General features: G+C 39.9%; 1 protein-coding gene across 1 annotated transcript; it reads right to left on the reverse strand.

Moving 5' to 3' along the window:
• Nucleotides 1-2,446: 2,446 nt before the first annotated feature.
• Nucleotides 2,447-16,997, reverse strand: LOC108436536 (ankyrin repeat domain-containing protein 34A). The gene is made up of 2 exons (XM_017713070.2): nt 16,724-16,997; nt 2,447-7,319 (listed from the first exon to the last, which is right to left on the reverse strand). The coding sequence occupies exon 2, from the start codon at nt 7,249-7,251 to the stop codon at nt 5,680-5,682; it is 1,572 nt and encodes a 523-aa protein (XP_017568559.1). The 5' UTR covers nt 7,252-7,319; nt 16,724-16,997; the 3' UTR covers nt 2,447-5,679.
• Between the last annotated feature and the right edge of the window lie 504 nt (nt 16,998-17,501).

Consider the following 17,501-nt stretch of genomic DNA (forward strand, 5'->3'; position numbering starts at 1 on the left):
CCAATTAGTTTGTATTACTGCTACTGAGTGCTGATTAGTTGGCGTTACTGTTACTACGTGCCAATTAGTTTTTACTACTGCTACTGAGTGCTGATTAGTTGGCGTTACTGTTACTACGTGCCAATTAGTTTTTACTACTGCTACTGAGTGCTGATTGGGTGGCGAGTTCATCAGCTCATTGGCTGATTGAAGCGTTTTGCGCTCAGTGAACCAGGAGGAGCCGTTACAAAGTCCTATTATTGGAATTCAGAAACACTTCAAAAATATAACAGTGGTGTAATGTTTTGTTCTGTATTCAGGAAATAGATACATTCTTCTATTTAAATGTTTAAGCATTTATACATTATTATCCCTTTGCTTAAAAAGCTCCTGCAGAGTTACATGCTGGAGCTATTAAATGTGCCTTCTATCTTATTATTATTGTTGTTGTTGTTGTTGTTAGTAGTAGTAGTAGTATTATTTAGGGATATCCTTTTTATAGTAGATGAGACTGGACACCAAACTGTGCTGTATTACATTGACTACACTACTTGCAGTCTTCTGCCTAACAAGCAGAAGTGTTTTAGTTTTGTTAAGTTACTCCAGTTAACAAATGTTTCTCTTAACTATCTATTTGTAATAATGTAAACATTTTCAGTTTACTGTTTATCATTTCTAAGTAAAGTACCTTTAGTTTCTCAGGAACTACCTGTCAAATGTCACTAATCAGCATTTCTATTTGTCTGTTATGTCTCAGCAATCATCATTCCTCCATTACTGTCTATGTGTCTTAGTAATTCTCTATCAGTATCTGTCATTTTCAGTAATTACCCATGATTTCTTAATAATTACAAGCATTGATTACTAGTATCATTTCTCTTTTACTGTCTTTGTGTCTATCTGTTGACTTATTGTTGCCATTAAACTATTATATTATTCAGTGGTGCAGATGACACACAAAAACATTAAAAATATAAAAAGGGCTGTAATAGGACTTCTGGGGTCATGCCATCAGTTGGTATTTGCCAACTTGTCCATACAGTGAAAGCCAGGTCTAGGTATGTTTCCCAACCTTGTTTTTTGTTTGTTTGTTTGTTTGTTTTTTTTAATCACACTCTATGGCTAAAACAAATGTTACAAAACCAATATGTTTTGTTTTTTCCCTCTGAAATATTACATGTCATTGCATTACTAAGACTAAATGTGTATAATGTTATATGCAAGCTGGCAACCTCACCAATTCACAAGAATTCTTGTGATGTTTTTTTTCAAAATGTCAGCATAATTAAATAGTTAAGATATAAGCCAACATCATTTCAACCAACACAAGTGGTTTGACATGAAATACCCCATTCTAGAGAAGCCATAGAGTCAGATTGTTCACAGTGATGGTGATACTAACCAGATATCCATAGTGTTGTGCCTGAGAAAGCTCCCTCACAGAAAGTTATTACATAAAATGGTTATGAATGCGCTCCCTGATACCTGAAATGTAATTTTTAAAATAATCGTGGCAGAGTGGTAGCTGCAGGGTGGTGTAGGCAAAACAGGACACTAGATATAGACCACTATTTTACCTTCATCAGAGACAGGTATAGGTTCACTGGCCATTTTAGAAAGTAAATAAAATGTGTTGTAGACATTGCAACCCCTGATTTGTACCACTGTACTAAAATCAGTTTATTTCCCTGGTTTATGTCAGTATATTTCCCTATGACGCATCACTTTATAATAAACTACTCTGAATGGCCCTGTTTGCATCTCAACGATAGAATTATGCAGATATTTTAAAAAATGTCCTTTAAGGTGTATTGTATAATAGCCAGGTGGGTCTTGTTATATAATAGTGTTGAAGTAAATAAACTGACTCTCATGCAACATCATTTCAGTGTGCAGGAGTGTTGGCTTGCTTGTAGCATGTGTGTAGCATTATTTGTATATTGACTATGTAATGGCTTAATGACATTCAGGGGAAGTCACCAAAAAGAGTTGTTGACTGTTGTTTGAAAGATATATTGGCTTTTTTGTTAGGACAGTACATGACAGCAGCAATTGGCATTTTCTTATAAAGAAAAACTGCCAATGTCCTTTACATGGGCATGACGCCTCACTGTGCAGCAGACATAGAGTGCTATACCATGGACAGAGCTGAACACTTCTCACTGCATGTGCACGCACAGAAACTCCAGGCTTGTGTATGGAGGGTTTTGAGTCTCACACTCATGATGAGCGAAGCAGGGGGTCGACAGATCCACAGCCTTTTCAACAAGAGGATGAATGAAACTCTCTGAAACTGTGATAGAGTTTGTGATGGTGTGAGATTATGAAAACCCCGCCTAGTCTCCTGTTCCTGTTGATTTTTTGGGATATTCTCTCTTTCTCTAAGCCAGAGTAATCTCTGTGACATTTCACCATGAAGCCTGTTGAGATAACATGAAGGTAAATAACTGCATAAAAGACAAAAATATTGGTTTAGTCATGCCTTTATTCAAAGCACCATAAATGTCTCATATGAATATGAGACTACTTCCCATCGTGTTGTGCAGAGTACTACACGGACACTACTGCCTGCCATCCAGGACAGCTTACTGCTAACACAAAAGTCTAATTTTTTTAGCGATTAAGTATTCAGTTCAGTACATTTTTTACCAGTGTACCACACTAAACATACAAAAATTACGATAAATATTGAACCAATTTAACTAGATGTTGATAACGGTAACTGCTATCCCTTTGATACACGCAAAGTAAGACACTTGGATGTGCAGTAATGCTATTCCTATCACCCACACAACTTAGCAGCACGCCATGACACATGGCCTCTGTGTACTGCGACTAAAACAACTGGAGACCCTCCTCCTCCTTTTGGGTCTGGTCAGACATACCTGAGCACAATTTAATACAAGTTTACTGGGATTTTTTTTTTTTTTTGTACAGCAGGTTGGTGTTCTCTTTTACAAACATACCCAGAAACAGATAAAACTCAGTGCAACTACTCACTGCTCTGTGGAGCATCAGGAAAGACCTACAGGAGTGGTAAGATACTACATAATAAGAAATGAATGAGATGTTAGCAATTAGATCATTTCAAATGAAATACAGAGTATCACCTGAAACATGTATATAGGTTGCTTTCAATGGTTTGTGGTTAAATGGTTGACCACACATCTATCTGTGGGAAAATACCTTCATTAAAGAACATAATCAACATTTATGGTCCCTTTTTCTCTTTGAAACTTCATGGGAAGATGTTCTCTAGGCAAAACTGCCATACTGAAAGTAGAGATAATTTCCACCTCAGCAACTACAAGCAAAATTATATGCATTCTGGTTTGTAATGTTGGAAACAAATGATGAAAAATGAGTCCCATCACACAGGCATAGAAAAATATTACTCTGTTTTTTTTTTTCCATGTTAAAGTACATATAGTTGTATCCACAGATATAAATTAACTAACTAAAAGCACTTAAATTGAACTTTAATAAAACAGAAGCAAGACTATCAACCACATTTTAAGCTTTGTTAAACTATGTTTATTTGTATATATGTTTTCCTCTCTACACTGACAAACACTACACTGAAACTAATTTCATTTCAAATGAGTGTATTTTCTTTCTGCGAGGGTAAACTTTGCTGTTTCCCTTCAGTGACTTTGTACTTCAGCACGCCACGATGTTCCCCAGAACTGCAGATTGCTTTTTCGTGCTGCAAATATAATGATCACCCAACGTTCACCACGATAATATGAAACCAGAGATCTTGCAGCACAGAATATTGCACACAAAATACTTGAAACACAAATTGTTGTTTTGCTGTCTGTGAATCTGTACATTATCTACATGTGCGCTCTGCCTCTTCTGCACACAAGGCACAGCAGCCGTATCCTTCACATTCAGGTTCTCCATGCCCTCCCTCCCATTTTGGTACAGTAAACATGAATGGGTTTCATGGAATTTCTTTGGGATTCTGTGTTGAGAATTGCACTTCATTTTTTTTTTTTAAATTTAAAAACCATACATACAACGTCTGTTCTCCACCCCTACGATGTGCAGTTGATTCAGTCAGTGGATTTTTTGTTTTCTGTTTTCAGCTGTCATGATTTTTCTCTTAACAAATAAGCAGAAATGGTCAGGAACAGGTCTCATATAAGTGACTTGTCATCGGTTAAAACCGTTTTGAAAGAAAAAGAAGTAAACTGACATTGGGTCTCGTTCACCAATACCTTCTTATGTTTTTTTTTTATCAAATTGCCAGAATCATTTTTTGCTCTTATGCCACAGAATTGTTTGCACATTTTAACTCTTGAGTGTCAATTAATTCTGTTTATATCTAAGAACTAATGCCAGATAAGAAAACATTGGTGAATGTCAGTATCTTCATGAAAATTGTGTATGGGGGTTTAAAAAGACATTTCTTCTTAAGAACGGTTGGTGAATGAGGCTTCTTGTTTTTAGGAACAAAACCTGAATGATGCTGTTCCATACCTAGAAAAGATACTTATATTTTAATTCCACTTATATTCCTTATATTCTTTAATTCTCTGTGACTTGTGCTGCTTTTGTAAACAGAAATCAGAGAATATTGCATCAATCTGCCTGCAGCATTCACCTCACTAACATTTTGTTGGAAATACAGTACTTTGCAAGAGACCACCCTATATTTAATACCAGGCAAAATTGCTGTTAAGTACAAGATTTTCTTAATAGAAAATAACACAAAAGTCTCAACTATAATATATAAATATGCATTATATAATATAATATTAAAAGTATTTAGTGTGTCCACTTTTGGCCTTTATTACAGCTTCCATTCATTTTTAGGAAGCCTGCTTTCAGTTTTTCAAAACTTCTGGGATATTTTTTCACAGCTCCAAAGTTCAGTATTTGAAGTTGGTTGTATTTTCTGTGTCTTGCAATCTAACTAATCCCCATCACGTTAAGTATTGTTTGGACTCTAAGGTGGTCAGTCCATTGCTCTGACAACTCCAGCAGCTTCTTTGTTTGATTTGTAGTTGTCTCTTTTGTCTATTTTCTTTTCTCAGCTTCTTAACAGATACACATCCTTTCAGACCCAAAGTGTTGACTTGTCTTCTCACAGTGGAAGGATACACAGAAACACCTGTGAATTTTCAGATCCGAAGCCAGAGTGAACCTTGACAAGCTTTAAAAACTGTTTATCTGATGGGGATAGTTTTGGTGCTCTACTTGGTCCTGCACAGTTGTACTTTCTCTGTGTATTTTAATTACTTTTTGAACTTGTGTTTTTTCTACTTATTTTCCTTTGACTTTCCCCTTAACTTATATAAGTGGATTTTCTTATATCAAATCTCCTGAGAAAAATCTCCTGAAAAATGAATAACTTGTTCTCAATGGCCACTTTGACTGGAAATTAAATAAATGAAGGATGGTGTCTCACTTTTGGACAGTACTGTACACCCCAGCTGTCACTTTTCATGCCTTGCAAGTGAAAAGTGAAAAGGAATTTTGCTTAAACATTAATTTTTCAAATGACAAGAACTGGTCATCAAAAATGAGAATCCAAAAATAAATAAAAGTGGTGTGAATTTAAAGAAATATGTTAATGTGGCGTACAATGAATGGGAGCTGTAGTAGCCATATGAATCAGCATATCATTTGAGTAATGGTAATTGTAGGCTCTCTACATATGGGCTATATATCTCTCACACTCGCCCATAAGCCTCAGTCTCCATTGACCTCCATAACTTTCTCTGCCAGGATCTCCTGAAAGGTGGAGAGCTGCTTCATCTGCTCCGTCTGCATGGAGTGCCTCCTCAACAGCTTCTTTTTCATCTTGAAGTCCAGTCCACGCTTTGGTGATGAGGGGGCTACAGGTAGCAGTATCTTGGTGCTGGAGTGCACAGGTGAGGTGGGCTTTCCATTGGCCCGGATGTCTGGTATTGGCCGCTGGGGGTTGACATTGAGTGGGGGGAGGAATCCAGGCCGTGTATGTGAGATGTGGTCCAAGAGAAGCGTGCCCGAGCCTCTGCGCTCCAGCAGGCCTGGGGGCCTCCTCCTCATAGTGATGGGAGACACAGAATTTGGGATACTCTCTAATGATTCTCGGGAGGAGCTGGTGAGCAATGACAATGGAGAAGCATTGTACTTGCGGCGCTCCACGGACACACGGCCAGAGTCTGGAGATCCAGGGATGGACTCAGGGCACAGGTGTGTGTCTGACTCATAGTGCTCCATGCGGGTGAGTTTAGGGTGGGGCAAAGTGCGGGTACCCCCTGGAGGGTGGCTGGCATTCTCTTGTGACTCAGGTGCTGTGTTCCTGCGGTACAGTGACTGATGCTGCTGGACTTTATCAGCCCAGGAGGAACCACACAGAGCTGCACAGTCTTCGGAACAAGAGCGATCGATCAGCTTCGGGGAACAGGGGTCATGTGTCTCAATGCTGTGTCTGCGTGAAAGCAGGGGTCTGCCTGGACCAGAGACTGACAAGCCATTCATCTCAGTTGTAATCTTCTCTTCCTCTGCTAGGTCGCTCTCCACTCGCTCCCCTCTCTCAGCCAGTACACTTGGAGCCACCAAGCCCCAGGGCTCTGAGTTCAGCCTTTTGAGAAGTTTACGTGGTGGTGGTCTCCTCTCACCTGGTGGCCTGTTGGAAGGTAGTGGAAGAGCGGAGGTGAGAGCAAAACTAAAGATGCCATCCTCTTCTCCAGCGGGGGAGCTTGAAGTGCGGATCTCGACTTCTGATGGGGACATGCAGGCAGGCGAGAGTTTATCCACCACACCCGGAGAAGGTGGAGAATTCAGGTACTGTTTTGTCTTCTTGGTGCCTGAAGGGGAGGTGTCTGTGGTAATGATGATCACCTCTTTGCCTTTGGCTTTGCAGGCATCTAACAGGATCTGCAGGGTTTCTCTGTCACCTCTGTTGATGGCATGCATCAGAGCTGAGGACCCAGAGTAGTCTTTAAGACTTGGGTCTGCTCCGTTCTCCAGCAACAATGACACTACATCTTTGCCTGCGCGCTCTGCACATGCATGCATCAAGGCAGTCCTGCCTGATTTATCAGGAATATTTGGGTCAGCACCTTTCTCTAGTAGATACCGCACCATTTTCTGACGAGTGTGTGGATCTTCATATCCAGCCAGGCAAGCCGCTACAATGGGTGTCTCCCCTCGCTCGTTGCCTTCGTTGATGTACGCTCCCCCCTCCAGCAGAAGACGCGCAAGCCGAAGCTTGCCCTGGAAAACAGCCTTCAGCAGGGCATTCCCTTCAGTACGCAGGGCTCCTCCGTCACCCATGGTGCCGACTATTCCCTTGCCTTCCTCTTCTTCAGTTCCTGTACATGTTTAGATCAGTCCTGGACAACCTGTATCCAAAAAAACAAAGAAACAATGCTTTACAAAAGGCAGTTTGAGGTTTGGATTTGTCCCTGTGCTTTGGAGGGCTTCCTTCTTTCTGAGTCTTTCTGAGTCCTCAGATAAAAAGGCCTTATAAACTCATTTTTGAAATAACAGCCTTGCAGTCTGCAGAGTGTGATAAAGAGAATATGGTCTACCATTTTTACCACTGCCATTCATCCAACTCAGTGAAGCTCTGGCACCGTGCAATTCTCAGTGTATAAAAATACTATTTGAAGTAGGATCAGGGGCTTCATCCTCTTTACACACACTTCTCTTGAAATGACACATTGGATGGAATTTCTTGTACCATGAAAAGACTTCTGGCATAGATGTTAACCTTGCAGAATAGATGCTGTATTGATAAAGACCCCATTCCTCTCTGAGGTTTGCAACAGTAGCACTCCAGGCATTTCAAGAACTGTGAATAACTTAAGACATGCCATCCATAAAATGCTGTGATTACATTGATCAAACAAGAAAGGGTGATTATTCACAGTCAACAGCAAACATTTCTCTTCTTAACAGGACGATGGCAGATGTTGAAGCTGAAAGTAAATACTTTTTCAGCACTGCGTATAAGATATTTAATACATTTTATACATTTATTTGGTCACTTAAATATTTGTGGAATGTCAGGTTCTGGAAATGAAGATGCCATCATTTAGATGTTTTAGTCTCTTCTCCAAAGGGCTCATAAACAATCAAATAGATGTTATAATAATATCAGAGACTTACAGGATTTAATATTTCTAATTCTGTACATGTTAAACAATTGTAATGGGAACATGCCACTGTGACATAACACTTGTGCTTTGGGGTTTGGAGAAACTAGTGTAAAGTATAACCATTTGTTGGGAGCTGAAGGGGTTGTAATCATAAAAAAGAATTTGCATGACTTACAGGGACACATTCAGCAATCGTAGTATAGTTTAATATATATAGTTTTCAATTCAGAAACAACAATATTTTCCTCCAGCCACAGAGGAATAATATTAGCAGTGTTGTGGAATTCATTTGATGGTCACTGATCGGATACAAATTTGAAACTATTTTAATTCTATTCTAACAAAAATGAAAGACAGACTTTATAAGATATGATAACTGATAATAAAAAACAATTCAAAAATATTTAGTGAACTAACAGTCAAGACCCAAAATTGCAACACAATATTCAGATGTTTTTCACATTTAAAATCATGCATACCAAATTATGTAGTTAAGCAAAGAAACAAGCAGTCATTTCCCACTTGCAAGGCCTTCTTGGATGCAGAATTTCAGCAATGAGGTTATATACTCTGCCTTCATTATCAATCTCCTCTCTGCTATGGCCACATTAATACACAGCATTAGCTGACAATGAACCAACAGTTGTCTGTGGCCATGGGGTGAGTCAAAGCACTGATTATAATGATCAAAGCAATAAAGGCAGTATTCACAAATCATGCACAACACTAAGCATCCCATCAATCTTTGTTTGTAGAACAGAAACAGAGAGATGCTCATTGCACACATACACAAGCTTGATGTGGTAATTAGGAAGGCATTACTACAACAGCACCGTGGGGTGGAAGGGAGAGAGTGAAAGAGAGACAGGGACAGAGAGACACACAGACAGAAAGATACAGAGGCATGGGGTGTTCCACTAGTGTGGATTTATTCATAGTGTGGCTTTATTCAGAATGATTTAAAATTCAATGTGACCAAAGTAAGTGCCTGATAGATTTACACAGGCACCATGTGGAGAAAGCACAACCTCTTGTCACAAAGAAATCAATTAAGAGGACAGTGGAATGAGACGGATAAAAAGAGGGAGAGAGAGGGGCACCATGTCATTGCTTGCTAGTGGCACAGAAAGATCCACTGGTGCAATGTAATTCAATTCATCTGAAACTCCATCCTTTCAGTGAATATACAATCACGCCTACATACACCTGTCACCTCATTACTCAAAAGTATTTCTTTAAAGGTATGTGCTGGGATGCAAAGAGGTGTAGAAATGCAGGGTGTAGAAATACATCAACACAGCAAAGAGTTCTGGAAGCTGTACAGGGGCTGTGGCAATGGTCCAGTTCTTTACAGCCTCACATCTATAGATGTTTCCACATTTGATTTATGATTCAGAGAATCCTCTGCAGAGAAGTAGGGCCATAACTTTACATTTCTTTACTGTTAAATGGTTAATCCTTTATTCTCCCTGTCCCACCCCTTTTTCATCATCTTAGCGTCTTAAGCCTAAATGGCTTCCCTCTACTTTGGCCATCAAGAAAGAATATCTGCTACTCTAGAAGTTTTCCCTCATTTCTTTCTTCCCACGTTTCTTCTCTTTTTCATTTTCTTTGCATTCATTTGTAACAATTTGTGGCATTGGTAAAGAAATTTGAATGACAGCAGTGTGTATAAAAAGTGTTATATAAATAAACTTGCTTTGCCTTGCCATGCACCTTTACATAGAAAGAGGAAAAAATGCTTATGTTTGGACAATTTGGACTTTCTGAAAACATTTACCATTTTAATGATAAGATATGGTTCTAAAATAAACTTTTAAAAATGGTTTTCTGCAGCACCAAAGAGCGTTAAGAGGGGTCAAAACTTTGATAGTGTTTTTAATCCTTTTTTCCCAAGAGTGTAGGTTAAATGAGTAGCCATTGAAAAAGGGAGAAAACAGATCAGAAAGAAATTTTACATTTTTGGTAGGGGAAGCAAACTGAAGATATTGAAAGGTAGCAGGTTGGCACAGAAAAACATTATTGATTGATTCATTGTCTCACTCCCTGTCCTCCTTCAGCACCTCTTCATCTCCTTGTTTTCTGTTCCACTCCTGGCAGATGGAGATGGAGTGGGTGAAGGAAACTACTATCCCATGCGGACCAGCAGAGAGGCTACACTTGATGTTCATACTACAAGATTTCTCCTCACTGTTCTGTTTAATTTCCACTCTGAATTGACTGCAGATCCCCTCTGTATTGATTCTGTCGGACGTGATGAACTTTGTTTACCCAGCATTTCCCATCCTGGTAACAGGCGTTCCTTTGCTTCCTTCTGTGCTCTGCTGCCAATGCCTGTACATGGCAACCATTGTTAGGGACTGAGAAGAAGAGCTTTGGCAGAGGACGGAGCGAGTGTAAGCCTGTGTTTGTGTACCTGCACTGACATTTCTTCTCTCTCACACCCACACACCCACAGAGTGGATCCAGACTCAACAGATCCGATCTCCAGCTAAGACCCTAGACCTGGGCTTTGCTAACTTGAGCTTCTTCGTTACTCATTCCCTGTGATTCCACACCATGCTCAACCCCAGCAAGCTGGAGGAGCACTTTTATGCATACTGATATGCTGCAGAGAGAGAGAAAGAGGGAAATAGAGACAAAAAGAAGTGGAGGAACAACTGAGTGCATCTTAGATGCAAACACTGAGCTAAGAAAACCTTCCTTCTGAGGTTAGAGAAAGTCTTTCTCTGGTTGCAGACTCTCTGTGGATGACTCATCTCCAGAAAGAGCTCCGATCAGGATTGTGAAACAAGGGCTTTGGTGAGAACATTTACTAGCTGTCCCAACTCTGAAGCGATTCAATTTCATCTAGCAATCTCAGTTACCTCTATTTAGACTTCCTCTTGTCTTTTATTTTCTGTGAGGGTGAGTGTTTTCTCTCTCTCTCTCTCTCTCTCTCTCTCTCTCTCTCTCTCTCTCGCTCTCTCGCTCTCTCTCTCTCCCTCTCGCTTTCAGTGAGCTTGTTTAAATGATGACAGAAAGCTTGCTAGGCTCTCAGCTGTAATAACTCTGTCCAGTGGACCTGCTTATCCTCTGCTTTACTAAAACACAGTCTGGTAAACACACTGTATCACAGGGTTATATTGGATAAAGATGGAAGTGTGTGTGCTACTGTTCTGATGTTCATCCTGGTGAGCTTGTTCAAGTAGAATTAATTGGCGCAATCGGACCAGTCAAGAGAGAAGACACTCTGTACTGCTCCCTCTCTCTCTCTCTCTCTCTCTCTCTCTCTCTCTCTCTCTCTCTGTCTCTTGCAGCCTGGGCTTCAGGCTCCCTCTGTCCCCGTTTCACCTCTGTGTGTGTGTGTGTGTGTGTGTGTGTGTGTGTGTGTGTGTGTGTGTGTGTGTGTTTCAGTAGGTGGTAGTGAGCTGTTTGACATCAATCAAAATCAGACAGACATAGGCAGTTCCACCATTTGGAATCAAGAGCTGCTGCAGAGAGGTTTCTTGTTGCATTTTACAGAGATGGGGACTCAACACGTGTGACTGACTTGTGACTCAACTCAGACTCAAGACTAATGAAATTTCAGCATGGGTAAAAAAGAAAACTGATTAAATTAAGACTGGCATTCCTAATACAGTAATTGATTAAAACCTTTTATTTCCAATCTTATCTGTTTCTTCTTACAGACAAACACTGTCATTACTGTGATGGTGTCCTCCTGCAACTTGCAACTGTGTGCGGTTTATTACGGATTCAGTTAATGAGTCTTTCATTATAGAAAAATATTCGATCTGATGGGCAGAACAAATCATTACAGAGAGTAAATTTGAAAGTGTGAACATGAAATGGATAGTACGTATGCTAACTAGAGCAATAGCTAATATAGCTGAAGTTTAGGTCATCTAGCTGAAGTTTTAGTAAATTACAGACCACATTCCTTTTCTTAACATACAAAAACGTACTTGGGACTCAAGTTAGACTCGCACCTCAGAGATTTGGTCCACAGTGACTTGGGGCTCAACTCATTCAAACCCCAGTGACTCATGACTCAACTTGGACCCCAGCATCTCAAGACTTTACTTGAACTTTCATGAAGCAACTTCCTTTTAAAATGTACTAAAACCTACTTGAGACTCAAGACTAATCAGACTTGGACCACAGGGACTTGAACCCCATTGACTCAAGACTTTATTTGGACTTGCATGGAGCAACTTGTGAACATATCTGTCATTTAATTGACAGCAGGGAGGGTCCTATGCAATTCTCTGTGGTCTACAGACGATTAAAAACAGTAATAAATCTTGACAAGTCTTTGCACTCATACTTCTGAAGCTCAGTCCTCCCTCTCTTTTGACACTGTGCTACCTTGCTTTTGCTTTTCTTTCCTTTCTCTCAATTCCCCCTCACAACACCTTGTGAAAGAGGGTATATGTGACTCTTGGACTGACGGTGGTTCTCTGTGCTGCAGCTGAGGGTTGGGGGTTGGTGGGGGAGTTTGAATGAGTAGGTGGACGCATTGTTAGAAATTAACAAAGAGCTCAGAGGCTGTCTCCTGCCTGCTGTTTGGCTCATTAGATCTTGCTGCTCCATGCATATGTATTGCTCTTCAAAGGCACTACGCTGTAGCCTATGAGAACAGTGTCCACTGTTAGCACTCCTCTATGCATTCCCGCTGCAGAAGTCTCTTCTGTTGTGTCGTGATGTCCAGTGCGTAAAAGGCTAATGGGACTGGTTTAGATGAAACCAAGCCGGCCCTGTGCCTTCTGCCCCTATGACCCAGTCATATCTGTTGAGTCCTTTCATCTGGCATAATGTTGGTTTACAAGGGATGCGGGTGGGGACAGAGTGCACTTCTCTCCAGCACTGAGAGACATATAGGTATGTAAAGGGCTATTTTTACAGTCAATGTGGCCATCAAGTACAAGGATATATTGTTAGAAAATGAGACAATTGCAAAAAATGAAAAAGCAAAATAGGTGAAAAACAAGAGTTCCCAAAACTGGACTTATAAAGCGAGTCTCCCAAAAGTGGACACACCAAATACAGAAAATTTCCTTTTAGCTGTTAAGGCTTCTGTGTAATTTTCTCCTGATGACAAAAAATGAATAACTTGTATCTAATTGTCATCTGGACTGGATCTAAAATCTACTAATGCTTACTATTCAGTAACTACAGGGACTTCAGTGCGATCTGGTTGAGCTATGCTTAGGTTACAGAAGTGTGTAATAAAACTTTGGGCCTGTTTCTGGGCCCTTGCCATTAAAGAGGTTAAAGGGTACTCGATAAATGAAGCTCCTTTTTACCTCCAGGGTGGTTCATTAAGTTTTGCAAGATGTAATACCTGCATGGCAAAGAGTTCTGGAAGCAGTTAAATTAGCTGCAACAGTGGTACTTTGGAGCTGGTACTTCTTAGATTCTTAGAGTTTCTGTAATTCAATTCAGCTAATTCAGTTTCTTCAATTATTCTGTGTGGACATTTTCCATTTTCCCTGTCATCCTTCTTCTCCTTTTCATCCTCCCTGTTTCTTGAAAGCTTTTTAAAGGATTTGGATTTTGGCCATCAACAAAGAATATCTACCATCCTACGACTTCAAGCCAAGCTTTCCTCCTTTAGATAATCTTTACTATTTTCATGTTCTCCTCATCAACTTAAAAACACTGTCTGTAAATAATTTTACAACAATTTGGCATAAAAAGGTAAAAATAGTCGCTGATGCTGGACAAGTTAGACATTATAATCTATAGATCTATGTAGAATATTTCTACTATTTCTCTTCTAGCATATTGATTTCATTCTGATTATCTTTATATATAGTAGTGTTAATGCATATTCTATCAGCTGAAGGTTACTGGTATTAAATGTTAAATGAGTAGCTATAGGGTAGTAAATACATTGTAAATAAATTTTAAATTTTAGGTATAATAGGGAACCGAATCAGGAAGATATGTGTTAAAAGGAACAGGCCATGTGACCCTTTTAAAATAACCATGTTGATGTAAAAGTGTTATTGACTGTCTTACTTAAATACTTCAATATTGTTGCAGTTCTAATAAAACTATGCATCCCCAAAATTTTTCAGTGGTAAATTTACAGGAGCTGATGTGCACAGATGATATAGAAAAATAAGTCTGAAAAACATAGAGGCAACAACTGATACATAGTTTTCATATAACACCTACAACATGCTTGTGCCAGTAAAGCTACTAATTTTAAATTAAATGATGTGCTGTAACCTTGTATGCTTATTTCACATACTGATAACACTGTTTAGAACGTGTGTCTCATTTAATAGGTACTTGTGTGCATTATGAAACATACACTGTTAATCATTGCCAGGATTTCACAAAATTTAAGAGTACTTATTTGTGGTGAAGCACTGTATTCATAATGTTATTGTGAAATCAACTTAGATATTTTTTGTAATAACACAGAAAATTACGGTGAGGTTGATGTTGAGCTGCACCACATAGCATTACAGAGCATGACAGAAACATTTTTTAATAGTTTTTAACAAATGCATTTTAAGTGTTTTCATCGTGATGATTCAGGTTTTGTTGTTTTAAAGACGTTTTAAGATAATTTTTTTTATTGCTTAAATGTCAGAACACAAATTGACAAAAATGTTATTGTTTATTGATAGTGGTCATGTGCATGCAAATTGTAAGCTGTCTGTGAAATGTGCATTTGCATATTTATAAATACATATTTCAGGTATTCTGTGCATATCCATTGCAGAACATGGTTAATAAATATGGCCATTAATATATATATATATATATATATATATATATATATTTTTTTTTTTTTTTTTTTTAATGAACACATTTTAAGTCTTTCATTTTTTTAAAAATGTCAATATACAGCAAATCACTGGCTACGTATCTGCATTATTTTTACAACTATTGTTTTTTTTTTTCAAATACAGGAGATTACACAGTCTTACTGTAAGCAAACTGCAGAACAACAGCAACATCACTGTAATCTTGTGGTGCTGGTGACTGTGGAGTCACAGTGTACAGTTGCTATTCAAACTTCACACCCCAGAACCTTACAGCAGTAGCACAAGTAGATGCATATGATGTCTCAGACAAATATATGCATCTACCAAAACCAGTCTGACCATCAGTTGAAATGCTCAGGCTCAAGAAACTAAGAAGTGAACCTTACCAGGATATGGATATAGATACCAACAGCTCAACTGTTGAGCTGTCACTCACACGTTTTTTTCTGGTTATATCACAGAAGAAAATAGAAATGGTCATAAATGATTCGATAAGAGCTGCTTCTTTGTGTGTGTATCTCTGAAAACACATAATGGATATATCTGCATTTTAATTTATTGCCTAGTTTATTTTCAGCCATTTTTGAGTACCTTGTAGTGTTTTTCTGATTTGCTGGTGTCAGTAAAAGGATAGGCATCTGTAAGTATGTCTGTCTGGTGTGTGTGTGTGTGTGTGTGTGTGTGTGTGTGTGTGTGTGTGTGTGTGTGTGTGTGTGTGTGTGTTTTACAGCATTTCGAAGGGGTAGAATGGGAAGCAGTAGCCGCTTTTTAATCAGGCCTCTGGCTCGCATGAGCATCGCTGTCCATGGTGCTGAATAAGGGAACCTGTGCAAAGCGGTTCATAATAAATCAACCACTTAAACAGCCGCAACTCCACAAATGAACGAGTAAGCAGGATAAATCATTGGCTCGAGTGCTATTTATAGTCATAAGGTGTCAAATTTAGTGTTAATTTCCTACGTCATTCCGCCTCTGTGACGTAGGCTTTCTCTTCATTAATGAAGAAACAAGGGAACGATTTTCGTCATAATCCAATGACGTTACAAACGCCTGTTAGAGGACCTAATTCATAGAAGCAGTTAGACAGCAGCCCATAACGTGACATCAAGGGAAACGCTTTTGTAGCCATAAGAGACCCACAGATATGAACTTGCTTGCTTCATATATGTTGTTTTTGAGGGAAATAAAACGTCTTTTTAGGATTTTGTGTTTTTCGACAGAAATCTTATGTAACCTCAGCAAACATTCCATCACTTGAAACATCAGATCCAGCCTCCTAATCTCAGTGCAGGGCTGCATTTGCCACCGTGAGCATAAAAATTGGTTTGAATTTCCTTCTTTTTCCAGGCGCAGTCTAAATAAACCCTTTCTCGCCATGGCAGTAAATATATGCAGTCTAAATATAGGGCACCTGCGGACCAGACCAGCGTTCCTGCGCTTGTGGAGCAGAAAAGAAGGGTCTGAAATACAATGACATGTCCTTTAAACTTCTAACATTAGCTCACCCCCCACCCCCACCACCACCACCACCCACCACCCACCCCCAGCCTAGATATGGGGGGCGGCTTATACAACTGAATTAAATTAAAGAAACGCCTGAAGATCTCATAGGGATATTGCAGCAGCCGGAGCACCTGGTGGCTCATACCTAATCTAAAAGTGCATTTAAGTCAGAATCAAGAAACCACGTTCAAAATCACAAAACCAGCCCATCCATCCATCCCAATGTGGTCGTCTTATATAAGTGTAAAATCAAACTAGGTTTCTTAAAACGTCCCCTCCACGCCACATCCACGGCGAAGCACGCGGAGAGAAATCATTTAGCCTCCACAAGGCGAGGTACAGCCACTTTCTACACTCAGCACATCTCAGTCTTACCGTGGCTGCGCTGCGTTTCCCCTTATATTAATTCCAGTGGCGCGCTGCTTTCTGCCCCCGAGATCCAGTGCATGCGCGTGCTGCTGTGCGCAGAGCCTGCTGCCTGCCTCTGCTCCGCGATAAATCGGTCCCCCTTCCCTTTCCCCCGCATCGCATCTCTCCACGAGTTTTCTGAGGCGCTGCGGGGGCGGCCGGTGGGCAGACAGTGGGAGTGTGCTGGGACGGACGGAGGCGAAGGACTGGCGTCCAGACTGCTGCTGCTGCTCACTGACACAACCTGTGCGGAGGGGGCCAAGCACTCATCTCATTTCACATTTATAGTGGCTTAAGGCTTACGTGGACTCCACATGCAGCATGCTTCAGCGGTGCAGATGCGCCTCTGTGTTTTATCTGCAAGTCTTTCTCAGGTTAGCTTGTGCAATTAAAAATGCAATGGATTTTAACATAAAAAACTTCAGACAATGCCTGAAAATGTAGCATATTTTTGATCTACTCTTATTCTCATCCAAACCTGATATGCTCAAAAGTATCCAGGCAATTCAGTTGCTTTAAGGTGACACAGGCACTCAGCTGCACACACACAGCTTGTATAATCTCCATAGAAAATGACTGCTGATAGAATGGGACACTCTGGAGCAGCCACACATGAGCCTAACGTGACCATACCTGATGCCAATCATGGGCTAGATGAGTATAAAGTGGTGTTGTAATCCAGAATGAATCATCCAACATTAGTGCCTGACCTCACTAATGCTCTTGAGTCTAAGTGCAATCAAAC

Source organism: Pygocentrus nattereri, chromosome 3 (assembly GCF_015220715.1).
Source record: "Pygocentrus nattereri isolate fPygNat1 chromosome 3, fPygNat1.pri, whole genome shotgun sequence".
In the NCBI taxonomy this organism is placed as follows: domain Eukaryota; kingdom Metazoa; phylum Chordata; class Actinopteri; order Characiformes; family Serrasalmidae; genus Pygocentrus; species Pygocentrus nattereri.